The following is a 21,074-nucleotide window of genomic DNA, read 5'->3' as shown; positions in this document are numbered from 1 at the left end:
GATTAAATAGCAAACTATTTCCCAGACAAAAAATATGACAAAATAACCTCATACCTCCTCAATCATGTTAACAAACATTAAGTTCGAAACGTCTTTTTGTTCGTATCGTTTCTTCATAAAGCCGTGCACCTAGTTTATGCGGAATCCGTCAATTTCCCCGTCTTACACCGCTTACGTCGGAGATTAAATCGGTGCTGAACAAAATCCGCGAATTCAAACTAAACTTGCCCCGTTACCCTCGCGAGATTCGATTTGGACCAACTTTCTCAAACTTTTTACAACTACCCGCGATTTGATTTTTGTTTTATTGACTTTGTGGGTTATAAATTTCGCAGGTATGCAATTGAATTATTTTGAAAGAATTCGTTGTTTGTCTATTTGGTGTACTCTGCTGACACATTTTTATTAAAAGTTTTGATTGTATATAATAAGAAGTGTTATAGGGTAGGTATAGCCCTTAATGATGCCCAAATTTTACGTATGAAATGTTTTTTCAAAGATTACCATGTTTTAAGACTGTAGGAAAGCTTTTTCACAATATCGAAGCCAGAAAGGGTGTACATAAAATCACACCTTTCCATTTTATGAGGTCAAAAATTTTAAATTATATTGCACTCGGGTTGTTTCTACATTAATTCGCATAATTCTTATGACTGTCAACCCTTGTTACAATTACTGTTTTATCTGCATTTAAATTTTTTAAACTATTCTCTATTTGCTACAAAATCTAGATCGAATCTATCAACTGCATATCTGCATACGAGTTTCAAAGTTTGAGCACCGCTCCCCGGTACGGTACTACCAGCAAATATTTACACAAGTTATAATTGGATGTACCGACGAAGATGCTTGCCTCAACATCCACGGTTTTTTCTCCCCCACCCTTTATGGGGAGATAATTGGTTATATCAAATATTGGTGCTCTGATTGAATTGTTTTTTTACTGAAGCCGCGTTTTTTTGTTAGCAGTAGTGAAGGCGATTGTGGATTAAAAGTTTCTTTCTTTGTTGTTAATGTAGGGCTGGTTCTTTGTTTGTTGCTACGACATTAATATGGAAGGCACGCTACACATATATACAGTTTGGGTTTAATTGGCCTAGCCGGACGGCTAAACCGAATTTTGTATAGACCCGATCGGTACAAGCAGAACAAGTGAGTCGAGTCGGTTTTGTATTTCGATAAATATAGCCGAATCGAATACGTGTGTAGCAAACCACATACGCCAAAATCACGATGTAGGTACTAAGCTGAATCCGAGAGCCAGTAGGTACAATACCTCCTCAACACTTGTCGTGCGTGACACCTTGAAAATTGATCAGCAAAATTATTGGTTTTTAAGACTAAAATATTGACTAATTAAAACGGTCGTCAGAAAAAACAAAAGCTAAATAAAAAATAGCAGCATTAAGGTTTCCCCAATGTATCTATAATCTGTTTCTGCTTCGTCAACACTGCTAGCTAGGGTGAAACATACGAAAAGGGTCTATTAGAATGCACATCTACACATATGTATCACAATTTTCTCTCACACCACGCTAACAGCTTCCACGTGTACATCCTCAGGGTACATTTGACCATCATATATTATTGTTGGAGCTCAAAATACCCGGTGTTTACCTTCCATTCGGATTTACCGGCGACCTGTTAAGGGTTGCTGTTTTGTATACTACCCCGAGGCTCTGCGACGGACAGAATTAATCTGACGGAAGTGTTTTCTGTTATTTATGAGCTTGTTGACGAATTAACGAGGATCGGAGTATACGGAAGTAGCTGCTGAACTGTTTTTTATACTTGAAGAAGGAAAGAACAATGTTGAAGTAGGTTTTTTCTTAAATTAAGGAGCTTAAATCCAAAAAATGGGCATTCAGAATTCTGCGATTATGGTACGATATTTAAGAATAGTGAATTAATTCAATAAAGTACTACAACGTACGTTGAAATACCAGTTTTAGGACTGTTTTGCAAACTGCTTACAAATTATAAAAAATAGACAAACGTTGATATCGGCTTATGTACTCAATATACTATTCATGGATTGATTTGCTTATCGCCAGTTGAGTTTCGGTAGATCTTCCCTACAACACGAAGATACGCAAAACCAGTGTATCCAGTGATAGCATATTATTGTTGGCCGTTAATATTTACTTTTACCGACAATCGTAGGGTTTTAGAGCGCTTAATATACCTTGTTTTTCATACGCTTAAGACAATATTAATTATTTTTTATTGTTTCAGTTACATTTGCCTGTGCGGGTGCATTACTCGTGCCGAGAAGGCGGGAGAGGTGAGGGAGAGCATTCAGACTCTGCTGACCGTGTGCGCGGATCTGTGCCAGCCTTGTGATGTTGATGTGGTAAGTGCTAAAAGAAAAAAGTTAATTAATTATTAGAAACTTTGGAGAGATATATTTTAGATGAGTAGGAATAAGGCCTGTGTTTTTATGTGTCAAGCTAATGAGGTAACTATTTCCCACATTACCATTATGTAATAATTATGTCTGCATCTGATGTCCTGTTTTACGTATAAAAATCTATATGACATCACGCTACGACCAATAGGAGCAGAGCACCAGTAAAGAAAAAATGGGGAAAATTATGATATTCTCTCCCTTGTGACGCAAGCGAAGCAGTGCGAGTCAGCTGGTAAAGGATATAGAGGATAGAACACAGATAGTAAGAATTGGATTGTACAATGTTTCTTCTCTCCCCAGGGTTCAGAACGTGCATCAGCAACCCAGTCACTGCGCTGCGCCCTCGGCACTGGTGTCTGCGGCTCTCGCGCCGAGTTCTGCGTGCTGTTCTCTCAGGGAGCTGTTCTTGAGCACAGCGGCGGATTCGTACGAGCTGCTCGCACCGCACATCTGCTGCGGGCTCTCGCTGAATTGGATCATCAGATTGTACAGGTTAGTCAAATTCTAAATATCCTTTATTTTGTTTATCTTCTTACAAAGTATTTGAATTTGGCATATATTGTATTTTTTGTCCGTTTCGAGAAAGCGGATAGAAACTAACGGCTTGTTCTTTTAAAAGTAGTAGACCAACATAAGGAATATTTTTAGGCTTAACTCTATTAATAATAAAAATGTAGGTACGTTGGACTAGCTGATCTTCGTTTCGTATCTTTCAATGAAGTTTAAATCTATCGGTGTGTGAGAAAGTCAAAACACATATAAACTCTTTATTAATACGTAATTACGGTGCTTCTTCACTAAGTCAATTAGTTTTGATCATATAGAACAGAATCTACCCCAAACACGTTAAGATTATGAAGATTATAAAAATTCGTAGAAGTCAATTTCGTAAGTAGAAAGTGCTCTTAAGCTGCTCTAAGCAAGGGCTGGAGGCTTTAACAGAAGGTGGACATGTGACCGGCGCTTCGAAATCGCATCTTAATTGACTCTATAATTAAACACATGTGATTCTAGGTTGACCACTAACCAAATAACATCATTTGAATACTACCTAACCTATGAAAAAATCCTACCACATACAAAAAAAGCTAAACCAAAGCCAAAAAGAAAGCTATTAAAAAGCCCACAACCAACAAATTAGTGGGTAGTAATAAAATATTCGGCTCGCATCTCTTTAGACGTGGTATTTGCCGTGGCTCCTTAATTAACTGTAGTATCATTGCGGCCTGTTTGCTCGGCACACAGGGAGCTAAGCGACTAGTGCGCGGTGGCTTTGTACGTTGCGAACGAGGGAATGGATGCGGCATTATTTATTTTTTTGCTGTTGAGTTTCTGGTTTTCGAAGTTGGTTGTTGTGTGATTCTGTGGCTTTTGAATGCGTTTATTGTTTTGTGCATAAATTGAGATATTTTGTATTATTTGAGATAATATAAGCGTATAATAGTAGCCGTATAATAGTTTCTGAGCGGTAATATGATGATGATATCATGTTTGTGTAGATTAGTGCCCACAGAAAGACGATATTGTTTTTTTATGACGTTGGATTTACGTACGAATAGAATTATAAAAGTAAACAAATTTTGTGTGATACACGAATAAAATTATTCGGGATATGGTTCCCAGAAATTGTTATCGCCGTTCTTTAATTGCACTTCTTTTTTAATGAGCAAGATCATAGTTGAACCTTTAAATGCCTTAGTTTATAAGAAATATTACCGAACTTAAGCCATCTTCCGTCGACACAAAAAACCACAAAATAAAGTAATAGTAAGTAAGATCTTCCAGCAAAACAAAAATAGTCCTGAAAAAAATGTAACTAGTATCTTAAACGGACTATTAATGATGTATATAACTGGTAGAAAGTGCCTAAAAAGTACCACCTTCAATGTTGTAAATCTCCCGTGGTGTCGAGTGTCGCGTGTACGTTGTGTGTCGTCGCTACTGCACTTGTGTCCACGATTAATATGCCAGCGGTCTCTCGCCGCTGTTGGCTTACACACTTCAGCTTTGTTTGTATGATATTCTGTTACATGACCCATGAGCTTCATGTTACAGCAACCAATAATATATAAGAAAAAGCAGAGATCGTCCATCCCATCCCAAAACCATCGAGTATCGAGAGTTTGACATTTAAAATGTACTGCAAAAATAGTTTCTATAACGTCCGCTAGAGGCGCTGATCAGATTTTCATACATTTTTTGTCGAGAACTAGCCGGTTGTTGATACTCGATAGTAGTAGAGAATTGGATTACAAGCTTAATCTGATTTTTTAGCCCAATTCAGTGCTTGTTTATAGAAAACACTGTTGCACTTCTTAAACTCATCAACCGTTAAGTATGATGTCACTAAAAAAGTCATAAAAAAGGGAATTGTAATGAAAATGTTTAAGCCGGACGTAAATTCAGCTAAAAGTAAGTTACTATTCTCTTTAAAATACCATTAACTATGTATATTGGTGTAATAAATAGTAAGAAGAGCCTAAAAAGTACCACCTTCAATGTTGTAAATCTCCCGTGGTGTCGAGTGTCGCGTGTACGTTGTGTGTCGTCGCTACTGCACTTGTGTCCACGATTAATATGCCAGCGGTCTCTCGCCGCTGTTGGCTTACACACTTCAGCTTTGTTTGTATGATATTCTGTTACTGCTGTGAGAGATGCAGCTCGTGTTACAGGGGAATCTCGGGAAACAATTGAAGATATTCTGTTGTGATTCATGTAAGGATTTTTAGGTTAAACTTAACGGTTACTGAGGACAATTTCACATCAACTCGGTTGATTTTTTTGCTTTTCCGTAGTATCTATTTAGAAATATATAAGTACTAAACGGTTTCGATCGCGTGTTAATAAAGTAGTCTATTTTTGATTTAGTAGATGCTTCCTTCATGCTTCCAATACACTTGTTATCTTACTTATAAGCACCTTTATATTGATTTAATTTATTTATATTATGAACTGTGTGTGTTCGGTAGTGTTGGTAGCAGCTCCTTACATCATCAAAGATTTATACCTAACAGAAAGATTGTTAAAATTAATTGGCGATTAAAAAGAGTGGCCTGGAGTTTCTTGCCAGCTCTTCTCATTGGCCCTACCTTCCGAACTGGCGGTAAATTCACTCTCTGGATCATTGACTATCATAAGTGTCAGCATTTGACCTATATGAATGAATGATTTTATTTGATTTTGACTCCAGATTTTAATGATCTACATTTGCGACATTTAAATTGGGTAGTTGACTGGGTTAAGGAATATTATTAAACTCGTACTCGTAAAGGTATAAATTTAAAATGCTCAGGCGTGATTTATATAATAATGTTGAAATTGTTATCATTACTCACTGAAACATTTTATGAGGAAATCTTTTGATACCAACGAAAAGACGAAACTGTGTCACCGTATTTTTAAACTAAAAGTGTTTTTGTCATTTCATAATGATTAACTGATTTGGATGTTTTTAAGTTGTTTACTGACCATTGCAGAAGTACCGCTTGGTTTAGACCTAGATCACTCAGTACAAGTTATTAATGAAATATTATTCCCTTTAATATTGCGTGAATATAATCCCACTGTACGTGACAGTTGTCATCTCGTTGTCACAACGCATCAGCAGCAGTGACTGTCAATATTTATCGAAGCGAAACGTTACAATATAAGGCACGTGACTTTGTCACAATACTAGCAAACGAGTGGTGAGTTCTGTGGTAATATTGTATCTATCCTATCCTGTTGTGGGTACTACAATTCATCCAAGTATAGAAAAAGATTCTGTACTAGTTACAGACTGAATGCCTTACCGAATTGAAAAAGATCTTGTGTTGTTGTCTTTTTACACTGTCTTAGAAAATATAATTTTCTTACGAAACTCATTGTAACAATTTGATATTATATTATTATCGTGCTTTACTGTACCTGTGCCTGTAGTTTGTATATCCCTAACAACACAAGATTTTATGATAGTACGGATATAGTCTTTCATATAATCTAAAAATGTCTAACGGAAGAATACTGAATTCTAGATGGCGCTCCATTTCGCAAGCGTGAAAGAAATACGATGATGAAAGTTTCTAAATACAATCATGGGTAGTTATGGCTATTGGAGTCTGGGTAAATCGATCAAACTTCAATCTACGTCATAAACTATATTTTAATTCAACTTATAATAGGCTACAATACTATCAAAAAGCATAAAAACCCAAGACTATCAATAGCATTAGTTTACACAAGTCTTTCCGTCCCCCAGTCTCAGTAGTACTCAGACAATAGTTTAAACAATTTGTTTGTGTGTGCATTACGTACCATGTTTACGGACTTAGAGTGAGCTCCCGGCCTTCTCCATTGTACGGAATATGAGAACTTGTTGAGAAGAAGGAATATATTTCTATGTATGCTGCAAGAAAAGAGCGTCCATCTGATGGAAACGGTGGTGTTTTTGAATAAAGTCTATATGTACGAAAAATTGGAAGCGTTTTTGCAATTGTTGATAAAGTCGGTATCATTGCGCATTTTGCAGAGATCTAAGATTCGATTTCCATTATTAGTTTTAGGGTTAGATAATATTTGTGTCATTTATCGCCATATTCGTCAATTTCCCTAGACGCAAGATTGATTAGAATAAAAGTACATTGGACCCAAGAGTCTGAATGTTATTTTGTCATAATCTTAAGTACGAGTTAGTTCTGTAGATGACATAGGGGTTAGGCCTTAAGTTTACAATCACCAAGTGAAAATTTGGGACTTACCTGCTAAGACACAAAAAATAACATTTATACAAGCTAAAATTATACTAAATAAATTAATGTAATTTCAAAAAAGGTGAAATTCAGCCCTTCAGCTGTACCACATTTGTGTACTAACAATAATAATATCTCCAAAACTCGATTACGTACAACTCCTGTGAGACACGGTTACTTGTCTAAACAAACGTACACGCGAGCCCTTGCAAATATTGTGCTAAGACTAGTTATGACGCCACGTGTCGCCTCTTCTGCCAGGGGTGGAAATTGTATAATCGTCGAATTTCATTACTACTAACGTTTTGGTTCTTAAGTGGTTGAGTTAAACTACGTTTTTTATGTACAGACGCTCTTGTAGACGTGTATTTTGCATATATTTGAAACAAAACAAATTTTGGTATAGATTTACAATATATATTTTCTGTTTAGGTCGATTTGCCAGTTTTATTTCATTCGAACGAGCTGATATCAAGTAAGACGTTACAGAGAAATCCACGTTTATTTTTACACTATATAATATATAATAAATAAATATCATTGGACAACTCACACATGGTCATTTGATTCCAAACTAAGCAGAGCTTGTACTATGGTAACCAAATAACTGATAAACATACTTATATGCTTCTAAATACATACTTATATATATATACATTAACATCCAGACTCAGAACAAATACTCGTGCTCATCACACAAAGATTTGTCCCGGGTGGGATTCGAACCCACCACACGCGTCATTGCAGCTATTGCGGCGAGGTGACCACTTTAACAACTGCGCCAAACGTGCAGTTAAATCATAATATATATCGTTCCATACATTTCTATGAATGTTGTGTATGACTGTTGAACGTGTTTATCTCAAGAACTACCGGTTCGAATTGAAAAACATTTTTTCTAATGAAAATAACACTAAGGAAAGCTTTTTTCAATAATATTAAGCTATGACTAATGGGAGTACAATGTCAGAGGCGCTAGAGTTTAAATAATATAGAAATTGTTATGAAACTTTCAAACAATATAATAATATAACAAATTCATTTCATTTATACTTCACTTACTTTAAAATAGAAACACTTTTGCAAAAGATAGATAAATAAAACAAAAACCAATCGATCTTAACGCAAATAAATTATAGTGTCAGTTGTTTATTCAGTCCGGGAGTCTTCAGTGAACAAATATTCCCTCGGCGATGCAATTGAGACCACTATCAATGCGTTTTGTGTTTGTTAATACTCTTGCTTTTGTGTTCAGTCTGTATTGATAGGACTTTGAAGTAGTATTCACTTAGTTAATTACTGTTCATGTACGAGTTGGTTATAAAAATGTATGCGTATTGAGCTGAAACGATGTTTTTGATAGAGTTATAACAAAACCTAGCAAACTAACTACTAGTACTAAGCAGCGTGGTGGACTGAAAGCCTAACCCATCCTCGTGTGGGAGGAGACCCTTGCCCAGAAGTGAAAAAAATTAAGCATAAACTACGAAATAGTAATGGGAAGAATATTAAAATGTACCCTATAAAAAGATATGAAAAACAAAAATGTCTATACAATACAGAGGTTTCTGTGTTCGTAAAACATTGGCAACTAAAAATAAGTATTGTTTTGTATACATTTAATTTATTTTTTGACTTCAAAGACAACTTCCGCACTAAGATTGTTTTTGTGTCGCGGGGACTTTTACAACATACAAACAACGAACACAAAATACAACACCGACCCGAAACAATTTGTGGATCACACGAATAATTGCACCGTGCGGGAATCGAACTACCTCCCCGAAGCAATAGTAGTGGCGTGGCGACCACTTTAGACACTGCGCCCCGGTAGCTTCCTTTAAGTTCCATTTACATTTAAAGTACTCAAAATGGTTTCCTTTATAAACATAGAATGCAACACCAAAAATTTCCCTGTTTAAAAATCACGCTATGTATTTGAAGGGAGCGGTACCTAATCCATTAACGTTTGGTATCGATTACCGGCCCGCACCTCGGGGACCGGCCATTAGCGACGCACAGTGGATCTCTATGTACAACTATGTATTATATGTGTTGCTTTTAGGAGCTCCAGTGTCTTTGTCTTGTGCTTGTAGTGTTAGGGGTTAGTTTTGAATTGGTTACTGTTTAGGTTAGAATTAGTGTATTTCACACTGAATGGAAATCCCAAGAAAAGACTCTCTAAATTTAGTGAAGAAAAATCTTGTTGGGATTGTAGAAAAAGGGATTCTTTGGTATATATTGGATGCTATATGTTGAATGAAAGAGCTTAATTATTTCTTTGGTATAGTAAAAAAATGCTGTCGTAAAACTGTGTCGAATGCCTTTGTTTGGTTCATGCGATTTCGAAACTAATTTGAGTCTTTTTAACGACGTTTATTGGAAATGTCATCAAAAACTGTTCAACTATTTTAGAATGACGGAGTGAATTAAAGATATATATTTTTTCAATTTTATACTGTACCTCTACATACGGACGATATTTTGTTCCTGTGAGAAAACACGAAACAAAGAACGCCACTGGTAATCATTACCCTTATTTTTCTTTAAAATCAAATTCATACATCTTCTTTAAATATATCTTTACAAATATTTCACAAAACAATTAACACAAACAAGAAAAAATAACATTTATTTCACATTTATATACTACAATACTTATAAAATCCTTACCCATCTTTGAAGTGACTCCACCACTTTGATTTATTAATTACCCTTCTTCTCAATGATCCCGCAATTCCCCACACAACCAACTCCCCATGGAATGCAAACTTTGATGTCCGCAGATGATGCGCCATGGGACTGATATTTGCAGCCCCATGGACGATGGGTAAACATCATTATTACTTTATTACATCACGGGGATAACTGGTTTGTTTATCAAATCTGTGGGTTTCGTGTTTGTTTTAGTTTTGTTTTGTTGTTGTGTAAACGTGTAATTGTTTTGCTGTTTAATTGGTAATAGGGGGAAGTATAGTATTTAGTTTAATTTAGATGTTTATTGTAGTAGGTTAATCGGTATTCTAAGACCTTTTAACACTAGCAGGCATTCGATAAACTTAGATAACAACGCGACGCTTGCTTAGCATCCATAAATCGTGAAATTGCATTACATGAATGAATTTGTGCTTTAAATCTGTTAAAATTAAAACTGCGATGATATAGAAACTAATAAAATAACTGCAAATTGACACATTGAGTAGGTACTCTTTATAGGTAGGTATAGTAATATATCATAAATATAACCACAAAGACCACCCAAAGATAACTACAAGGTCACAGACCGCTTTAAGGACCTACCCGTTTTAGCGGGTAGCATAAACTGCCACTGCAAAAGGCCCACAAGCCTGAAGCAGCTTACCCATTGCCCACAGAGACGGGTCAAAATAGCAACTAAACGGCATCCTGAGGTAAACATATGAAATCAAAGTCAGCGCCACCAGCCGTGACCGAAGCGCACAAGTTAAGAAGGGTCGTCCCTTCAATCTGTGCGCTAACTGTCTCACGTCACGCGAATCTGACCGGAGATGTGACGTCATCACGCTACCTGTCACTTGGGATCAAATCAAGAGAGTACAGGATTTGTTTTAGTATAATACTGGCCGGTTTCAACATAGTTGCTTAGCAGTAGAACAATACGACATATTTTTTTTTTGATACAATATTTTTGGCATAAAGCCAGGATCGCCACAAAAAAAAAATACAGGCCATACATATCTGTATGAATATGTGTATTAGCGAGTGTTAGCTTACATTGTAAATATCTCTGTATTTTTTTAGATACTCCAAATGAGGGTTTTTCTAGTGAGTAACCTATTAAAGTATTTTTTTACCCCTTCTATTTTTACCGTATGCGTCCAAAATTGTTATTTTGCGAAATGTACTACAGCTTAACTAGTTGATCTTCGATCAGCGTTTGAAAAAGTTGTTGTTAATAAATTATTGCATGGTTTATAATTATGCTGGGTCAGTTATACATCTTATGCATTCTAATGTCTATATTTCCATTCCAAGACTTAATTGAACAACTACTCTTACATCTAAAACTTTGTACAACACTAAATAAAACCGAATCCAAACTAGATTGGCCGAAACTTTTGTAAGTGAATATAAGTAGTTTCGCAAGGGTCACATCTCGGGCCACAACTACCGAGCGGTGAATCCGTGCGGCGAGTTCCACGATAGATTGAGTTAAATCTGACCTGTGCCGGACACGCAACGAATCACTAACTTATGGGATACATATTGAATGAAGATGTGTTGGGGACGAGATTGTGGTAAAAGTTACATAGAAATTTGATAAAGTTAGGGTAAATATCTCTAAATACACTTTAGAACTCTCTTTAAACACACAAAATAGAATTGTTTTTAAATATTTATTTCAATATTAACTTTGTTACTATTTTAAACAATAAGTAAGCGTCATTAGCAAGAAAAGGTCTGTTCTTAAAAAGTTAATGCCTACACTACAACGTGAAGAAAATTACGACTAATATCGAGAAAATTTAACTTTTTTAGGTAACGGCTAAACTTAGATGTTCTTCATAGTCGACTTTATACTATTAAGAGATCTTTCATCTATACTAATCTATACTAATATTATAAAGCTGATGAGTTTGTTTGTTTGAACGCGCTAATCTCAGGAACTACTGGTCCGATTTGAAAAAATATTTCTGTGTTAGATAGCCCATTTATCGAGGAGGGCTATAGGCTATATATCATCACGCTACGACCAATAGGAGCAGAGTACCAGCATAAAATGTTACAAAAACGGGGAAAATTATGACCCATTCTCTCTTATGTGACGCAAGCTAAGCTGCGCGGGTCAGCTAGTCACTAATATGTACTGTAACGATCATTTTTATTTGTTATCAGGAGGCATTTGGTGAAGGCGGCTGGCCGATAGAATTCAGGGCGGCCGTCGCGAGACTACTCTCTCAACATGCTCCCAACGACAAAGAAGCACCCAGAACCACTGCTTTGCGTGAGTTTTTATCATTTACACCTTATAATATAGACGTAAACATTTATTATTAAGGCTATAGTGTATTTCAGTTAGCAACTATTTGATAGCCACTATGCTGTACTATGATTTTTTCCATTTATTTATGGCTTTTTTCTTCTAGTGCTACTAAGAAAATTTATAAACCAGGAAGGCTTTTATGCCAGCAATGACAAAAAATAAAGTTGAATTCGTAATTAAATGTCAAATGTTATCCATATACCACATACATAATGATGATTTCTATAAAAAAGTAGTTCGAAATACCGATAATGCTTCTATATGATATGTTCTATTTTACCCAGGCTTAAGCAACCAGCGTCTGGACCAATCACTGTCGGAGACGATGGTGTTAGACCTGATCGTTCTAGTCGGATTCGTCGTCGTCAACAATCCACAACTACAGGTAAGATGAGTTAATTGTTGGTACAATTTGAAATACACTGTTTCTCGACCGAGAAGCTAGTAAATTATGTAAATCTTTAACAGTTATTTCTATAAAATAGACTACTTAACTTATTTGAGTTAGTTTTCTAATAGGTACATGAAAATTCGTAAAAAATGGAAGGATCTTTCAGCAATATAAGTTGAGACCCATTTTCTTTACAGCCTATACCATTTTTTTTATATAGCTGAAGAAGTTTCCTGAAAATAAAAACGAAAAAAAAAAAATTCATTGATTATAACTTCATAAATGTATCAGTTCACCTTTTTGAATGTCAAATGGAAAATACTTGTACTTTTAAAAACCAGCTCTTTTTACCTATAAAACGAATAATTAACAAAATTCCTAAAAAAAGCTGTTTATAAATTCTAATATGTTGCAATGCCACATTCTTCCCAACGTCCGATGTCCGTTTGTTTTCTCATGCGGGCGACACCTGCGCGGACACGTGTTCTATTATAATTCATACCTGCAGTTACACACCTAATACACCCTAACGACTAATGTATAAATTGGAATAGCAAGCAATTATGACTGCCCTTGTGTTGTTTAATTAGATCATTTTGTGATCTTTGTCTACGTCTGTAGCTTAATTTCAATAAGATTTTATGCAGAATACTAGTTTTCCAAAATCTTTTGTAAATATGGATATAGCACTTTGATCCAAGAAAGCTTATGACGAAAAAATAAACTCAGACACCTAAATTGTTATAACAAAAACATTGTAATTGATTTTGATTTTAGTATCGCTATATGGAAAAAAACATCTTACTAGTTTTGAAATTGTTTGCAATTAAAAAAGCATGTAACATACCCAATATAAATTATTTTTGTGATAGCGTTTTAAATTCTCTCAACGATGTTTTGGTTGGTATCTGCAGTCAGTAGACCAAGAAACAATTTTTCACTTAAACAAAGGAAACCTATTAAAACAGTATCGTCACTAAGACAATTGACCAACGACATCTAATATCCTAAACAAAGTAGAAACTGTAGAAAGTTTCTCACGGTCACAGGTGCAGCGTCGCTCAAGGAAGTGTTCTGGCGCCGTTACTCGACCGTTACTCTGTTACGTGAATTGTTTATGTTTTTACTTTATACATTATTGATTTTATGTGTTTTACTATGATGCTTTAAGGGTGGTGGTCGGGGTGGACTTCTTTTGTGAATTTTAAATTGGTATCTTTTGTGTGTTGACAATTTGTTCAAAGATGTGGTTGAAATGGTACTTAATTCCCATTAAATACATCCATCTCTTACTTTATTGAACAATAGATTGAAATTGAAGAACGCTTTATAAGATTCTCTTTAATTTCTCAAAATGATTCCTAGATAAACTATCATTTGTCAATGCTAATTATAATCTCTATTTTAAATCAGAATATTGATTTCATGGCAAATACAATAAAAATGTCTGGACATGGTCTTCCTCTCCCGTTTTTTCATTTTAATATCTTTCAATGACTAAGAAAACTAAAGTCTTTGTATAAGTAAATAATGTTTTAGTTTAATAACTGAAGATTGTGTACGTATTTGTCCATAGGAGACGATATGTGAAGGCTGGAGCGTGATCAAGACCCTATGCACCCTGCCGGCCAACTGGCTGGTGTCCCGCATTCACAGCCACGCACTACTACCAACACTCGTGGCGTTGTCTGAACACAGCGCCGCCGCCGTCGCTATAGCATCCGAGCTTAGTACAGGGGTGAGTGGTTGCAATTAAAGTTTTTTTTAACTAATGAAGTAATCCGTTTGATAATAAGTGATTGAACGTCATTAAAACTGATTATTCAGTTGATTTTTGAGGAGTTCCCCAGAATGCCTTCCACCTTGATTATCGTGCTTTAGCCAATGGGACTTGGAAATAGAGTGGAAGAATTTTCAATGGGTCCACGCGGACACTCTTTAGAATGCAAAAATAGAGTATGGAACATAACTGCCAGCCAAAGTTAAAAACAAGGAGGACTTTTGTGCCTTTTTTGAAGTGATAGACGATCTATCAGATATCCACGCTTTTGGTTACGAAGTTTTCTAGCTATTGTAGCAAGTGGCAGCCAAAGAATTGATTTTGCACATTTTGATTTCTTAGATTCGTACACGACTTTACAATCGTTTGCATACTGAAATCATTGAGTATTGAAGATTTTCGTAGATTTATGTACGAAAGGTCTTGTACAAGTGTTACAATAATTCACGTAGTTTATGGAGATCTTCGAAATTAATTTAGAAAATTCGTACCATTAAACAAATACTAAATTTATAAACAACATTAAGTACATAGTTTGTGCCTTACATAAATAAGTTGTTTTGTAACACAACTGCTAACTGTAGTGAAACATAGAAGCGTCCTTAGGAAGTCGTAAACCCAATTTGTAGTGTTGAATATTTGATGTTATTACCGCTCGCTTGTTCAGCTGTGCCTTACTTATTACTTGTATAGGTGCAAGTGTTGTGTAAATGCCAGATGAGACCTAGTTTTGTTTTTTAGGGGACATGTTTTTGATTAGATTAGAGGAACTATGGACTTTGACTTTTTTTAACACCCGAAACGGGTAACTGCTGGAACTATTATTATATTGTAACAACTTATGTACACAGTTTTTATGATGCAATAAATATATGTCTATGTTTATGTCCATGTCTTTGGAACATGAAGTTTTAAGGAAGTAAAATTTTACCGCATAGCGGAAAAGAATATGGGTGGAGAGAATGAAGTTTGTAAAGGTCTTATCAAGTGGTGATCTTTGGTCTTTGCCTGCTATTATAGGAAAAAGTATGGATGCAGAAGCGGCACAAGTGTTAAGTGTATACTTGTTATTGATAACATATTGTTATTTAAAAATAATATAATAATATAGTAATGGCAACGACGCAGTTATGCTAGTATAAAAGTGTAGATTCAGTAAGCCGTGGCCAATGCGGTAACGTAATTAAAAATGTTTTAAACCTGTATCCATAAAATCATGACTTATCCCTATAGAGACATGTAGTAGAGAGCAATTAACGTTACGCCATATAATCTCTACAAACGTCTAAATAAGTACTAAGGACCTCCAGACTTAATTTTTATAACAATTAACTAGCTGACACGCCAAACGTTGTTTTGCCATATGAATAAAAAAAATCGTCACCTAGGGGTATGAAAAATAGATGTTGGCCGATTCTCAGACCTATTCAATATGCTCACAAAATTTAATTACAATCGATCAAGCCGTTTCGGAGGAGTATGGTAACGAAAACTGTGACTTGAGAATTTTATATATTAGATATTGGCTTATTTCTAACATTGTATAATTTGCTGCAGCTACAGAAAATCTAGATAGCTTTCATCGTGGGAGGGCCTTGAATGTAATGGTCTATGAAAAGACTAAAAAGGGAAAAATTCAATAATATTCACATTATTTCACATAAATAACCATAAAACGTTACAAAGTAAACGTATTTAATTAATAGTGTAAGATAAGAACAAATAATTGCAACTTCACTGTGAACAAATTAACTTTTATAGACTTTTAATTGGTTATCTGATTATAAAAAAGTTATGGTATTTTAATGATTAGATTATTATATACTTTGTTGGGAACTAAGGACTCGGTAAAGACACGGAACATTATTTTCCTGCATCTGGCTATGCTTCTTTCTGGTATTGTTTTATCTATATTATTTTTAAGTGCCCTTCGAAGCACAGTGACACTCAGTTCAAATACCACTATGCGGTCACCCATCTATGGAATGACCGCGCCAACGGTTGCTTCAAGTCGGTCCCGGTTGTTGTCGATTAAGATAACAGTCGTTAAGCCTTGTCAAAGGCCTTCGGGCGGCTTGAACAACTTTGACACTAGGTTGACCACTAACCATACGATAAGAAGAAGAAGAATACTAATGTATCATGTTATTCATTTGTCCAACAGATGTTAGACGAGTACATGAAGAGCGCCGAAGCTCAAAAGGTGAAACTGGTACAGGTGATCAAACAGGGACGTACAAAGAAAGGTAAGAAGTAAAGACTAGTAGACTGATCTATCGAGATTGATTAACTTAGATATAGAGGGCCTACTTTTAGTGTTAGAGTTCTGACGTTGTTTCTCTGATATCAAAATATTATAGTGTGGTGTGTTGGTATTGCGTATGTTAATGTTATGTTAGGTTCATTTGCGATTTCTGAAAGGTTAACTTTTGAGTTGCAAGGTTAACTTTCATATAAATTGATTTTTGAAAGGTTTACTTCAGAGTCAATTGTTTTCGAAAGGTTAACTTTACCGTAAGTTGATTTTTGAATGGTTAACTTTACAGTAAATTGTTTTTCGAATGGTTTACTTTTATTTAAATTATTTTTTTAATGGTTAACTTAACCTTCGTCTTAATTTAGGTGTTCTTAACTCATCTTTTAATTAATCGGTCTTGAAATTATGAAGGTAGCTTTAAAAATGGTAACTTAATTTGGTTTTTAAATTAATTTAGACTGAAAGTTAAGGCAGATTTTATTAGTTTAACTTCATGCTTATCTTAAAAATTGTATTCCAAAGGTTAACTTAAATTAAGCTTTAAATCATTTAGTGATGTTATCGTACTTAATTTAATCATCATCATCATCATCATCATCATCATCATCATCATCATCATCATCATCATCATCAGCTTATCATTCACTCAGGGTATTTGTACTCCCTAATGTGCCATTCGTGCGTGTGCCAAGTACTACTCATTCATCATTTTATTTTTCATCTCTTTCTCTAATTTTAAAACGTAAAAAAAAAAGTTTAAAAAAAGTATGCAGTTGTGTTGTAATTTCTGACATCTTTGAGTAGATTTAATGCATTTAAAATATGGAAGAGAATGGAGTATTTATTTCTCTATCAAAAATAATACAAATCTTTAGAAACAAAATAAACAAAACAGATATAAAAAAGGGAAGTCATTTTGAACTTATTTAAAAAGTATAAATTAACATTTTCACTAAAAGACAGCTCAGAAATAAATTGGCACAATTACCCATTTTGATTTTGTTTGCTAAAAAAATTAAATTGAATTATGTCAACTATCCTTAAGAGCTTTTGATAAAACATTAACATAAGCAATACCAATAATTTCTAATAGTATATGCACGGCCGTTAATGGCGCCACACACAACAAATTTAATCAAATATTGTTAGGGGTTGAACATAACTAGCGAATATTTGCAAAAAATACCCTTAGAAAGGAACAGATACTGTAAAAATACCACTTCTGTTTTGAGCAACAGAAAGTGATCATAACGTAGTAACTACTCTAAAGGAAATAATGAATATTGCCGATCAATCATTTAACTTTTTCATACCACATAGAAGTAACGTTTATGGGAATTATTCAATGCATTGCTGCCCTATTGCTGGGTTTTCTTCTCGTCTACTATATTACTCTCGTGCGAGAAATGTAAGGGGTTAGTATTTTATGCATTTAATACCAATTTTCGGTATTCTTCTTCTTTTATTATAGTAGTTGTGCCTCAAAGATCTGTTGATGTTTCGCTAGCTGCGTTCAATCCCACAGTCTCAACGTTTACTAACACATAGACAAATATAGTTGAGATATTGTACACTTTTTGATGTGAGTCTATTTATCTATTTTTCTATGGTTGTAGACTAGAACTAGACAGAAATAAAAAATTGTATTTCAAACAAACTTTGTTACGCATTGGTATTTTATCAGTCGGGGTTTTAAAATTTGGACGTCACTTTTTCTGTAGATTTAGGGAGACACGGATTTGAAACGTTATTTATAAGTTTTTTGTCGATACAAAAGTAGGACATCAAAATTTTATTTTTCATCGCTCTACGCGAATATTAATTTATTTTTAAATAATTGATATTATTTTTGTTAAAATGTATCTAGTCATATTGTTCGAAGAAATAATGTTAGGTCGAAATCACATTGTTATTTTTTGTCTTCTTTATAATTGAATAGCTCTCTTTGATCTACCTCTTGTCGTCTTAACAGTAGCACTTTCATATTTTTATAATCTCGTCCTCATTTTAAAACTTGGGCTTTTACTCAAACAAAAAAAAACTTATGCACTATAAAATTACTTCATAGGAATGGTTATAAAGGGAAATGTGTGTGCTAATAGAGTGCCTTGTGGGACTCTTGTTGAACGTTTGAAACATGGTATTTATAGCGTCGCGAGTATTATGAAAGTTTGGCATGCTGTGATAAAGAAACGGTTGGAATTTATTCCTTCGATAAAATACATTTTTTGTAACTGTACCTTTGAATAATCAAAGTGAACGCAGTCAAAGGCTTACGTCAGTTCTACATCTAATGTTTTCTATATTTCCAATGTTTACTTTTTGTGATAAATTTCTTTTACTAACAGCCCGTTTGCATTATTATAATGGTTTATTATATAACCGTGTACTTCTGTAACCATTGTAAGGGATTCGTGATCTGTTTTATATAATAACTGTATTTGATGTTTGTGTATACTTTGCTTGTCTCTTAAGTACCATAATGCAAGCATAGCCGTGATTAATCAATAATAAGTGATGTATATGTAACAGTGCGAGTGGGGAGACGACTGTGACGGTGTTTATAAGCACCATGAGAATTCAATGTAATATGTGTATTAAGTGTACGAGTGTCTGACTGTAATTGATAAGTCTGTATCGCGCAGGCGATTGATATTTCACCATATTTATATAATTTCTCTTTATCCAGTATTATTTGAATCTGTTTTTGTAATTCTATCAGGGTTATGTAACCGATTCCTAAATAAAACAGTCCAGCATTGCCCAATGTTTATATGGACGGTCACATTAACCAGTAGTATTATTTGCTCTGATCTTTTATACTATAAAGTGCATATGAACGGTATAGAACTCTGTAGAAATATTTATAGTTATTGCAGTGTGAATGAAATTAATATTGTTCGTAAATACAATCGCCTGCGTCAAGATCTACGAATTCACAATACTTTGCAAACGGGTGTGAAACTGTGATTTTATATATATATTTAAATTAATTACGATCACTTGCAGAATGTAATATATGATTGATTTGTTTTTTTGTACGTTTAGTTGTGTCCATGTGTTTAGTATAATGTACTTTATCTGTGATTCCTTTGTTTAGTAACTTTCGTGTAACTCATGTGTATGTGGCGAATAAATATTTGTGTAACAATGATTTTTGTTGTTTGTATTTTACATTAATATTATTAATAATTACATTATTTTTACCTTGAAGCTTTCTCTTATATTTCATTGTTTGTGTACAACACAAAGTTGATAATTCTCTTTAATATTGACGGATATCCGGTTCTCTAGCTGCTAATTAATATCTTTAGAAGTGAGATTTTCTACTGAAAGTGTATCTTTAATAGAAATTATAGATTTTTTTTTTCAGTTAATGAGTCTACCGCCAATTCCAAAGCTAAATATAATGAGAAGAGACAATAGACGATAGACACAGAGAAAAAAATGCATCAATCTTTAACCTTACCAATAAATGTATTAGAATTTCAGGTGCCGCAAACCACATACGTCGAAACACGGAACTTGTAAGTCAGAAATATATTCCAAAACCATTAAAAACTGTTTGAAAAAATACCCGAAAGATGAGCCATCTATCGTCACGGCTCATAACATCGGATATATTTTAAAAAGCTTTCTAAGTGCTCCCAACACAATATCACAATTTACGAGCAAAACAAACCGAGCTCATTCATAAATTGAACTTAAAAATAAACTGCTATCTGCTCAAATGGATTCTTATTTATAGATTTTTATATTTGTTTTGAAGTTCATCTGTTTTGTCGTGGTTTCAATTGCGGTGGAATAAAAAGGAAATTAATAATTTATTTGTGTTTTTAACAAACTGTTTTATAATAGGGTAAGTAAGTATATTGTTTTTTTTTTACCTTTATCACCAAACGAGAATAATTAAAGGTATGCACGTTACTTGAATTTATGATACTTATGCTGTCTATATTTTATTTTATAACCATGCCAACATATTTCAAAATACATCACGTCATAAATCAAATTATGGCTGTGATATTTATTAATTACAGAAAAATAAGTCTTTTGGTCACCTTAAATCTTTTTCACTGAACGTTTAAATATGTTGTGTTAAAATTGAAAAGTAGTTGTTTCAATTATGCCAGACCTTGAGTAGAGATATTAAAGTATTAAAAAAAATATAATTCGCGATAGTAATATAACATCAAAAACATCTTCCTCCCGACTTTAAAGTAGTCCACAAAAATCTTCCCAAAAAATCACAATTTCTTCCCACAATCTTATTCGTACAAAAGATTTAAAATCCCGACATTAACGCATTACGCATACATGATTGAACAACAATAACTTGGACGTGAATTTGTAAAAATGACGTATGATGGAGGATCGAGAGCAATTGTCTGGAAAAACACTTCCGATAGCTGAGGGGTGGTTTGTTCTGTAAGTGACTGTCATTATTATATGTTGAATAGAATCTGGTAGACCGAATCAGGAGATT

The 21,074-nt window shown here is 34.3% G+C and overlaps 1 protein-coding gene across 3 annotated transcripts in view; it reads left to right on the top strand.

The window, feature by feature from the left end:
• ssp3 (SCAPER domain-containing protein short spindle 3) overlaps positions 1-19,742 on the top strand; it is a 75,742-nt gene extending 56,000 nt beyond the window's left edge. For all 3 annotated transcript variants that reach the window (XM_076129808.1, XM_076129807.1, XM_076129809.1), the window contains exons 16-21: positions 2,236-2,353; positions 2,711-2,902; positions 12,013-12,121; positions 12,445-12,545; positions 14,128-14,289; positions 16,496-19,742. In XM_076129808.1, the coding sequence (XP_075985923.1) occupies positions 2,236-2,353; positions 2,711-2,902; positions 12,013-12,121; positions 12,445-12,545; positions 14,128-14,289; positions 16,496-16,588 (775 nt within the window). In that variant the 3' untranslated portion in view covers positions 16,589-19,742. The remainder of the gene's footprint in view (positions 1-2,235; positions 2,354-2,710; positions 2,903-12,012; positions 12,122-12,444; positions 12,546-14,127; positions 14,290-16,495) is intronic.
• Positions 19,743-21,074: the final 1,332 nt, after the last annotated feature.

The sequence above is a fragment of the Anticarsia gemmatalis genome, chromosome 23 (assembly GCF_050436995.1).
Source record: "Anticarsia gemmatalis isolate Benzon Research Colony breed Stoneville strain chromosome 23, ilAntGemm2 primary, whole genome shotgun sequence".
NCBI classification, from domain to species: Eukaryota; Metazoa; Arthropoda; class Insecta; order Lepidoptera; family Erebidae; genus Anticarsia; species Anticarsia gemmatalis.
The sequence above is the reverse complement of the archived record's forward strand: the minus strand, read 5'-3'. Positions and strand labels throughout refer to the sequence as shown.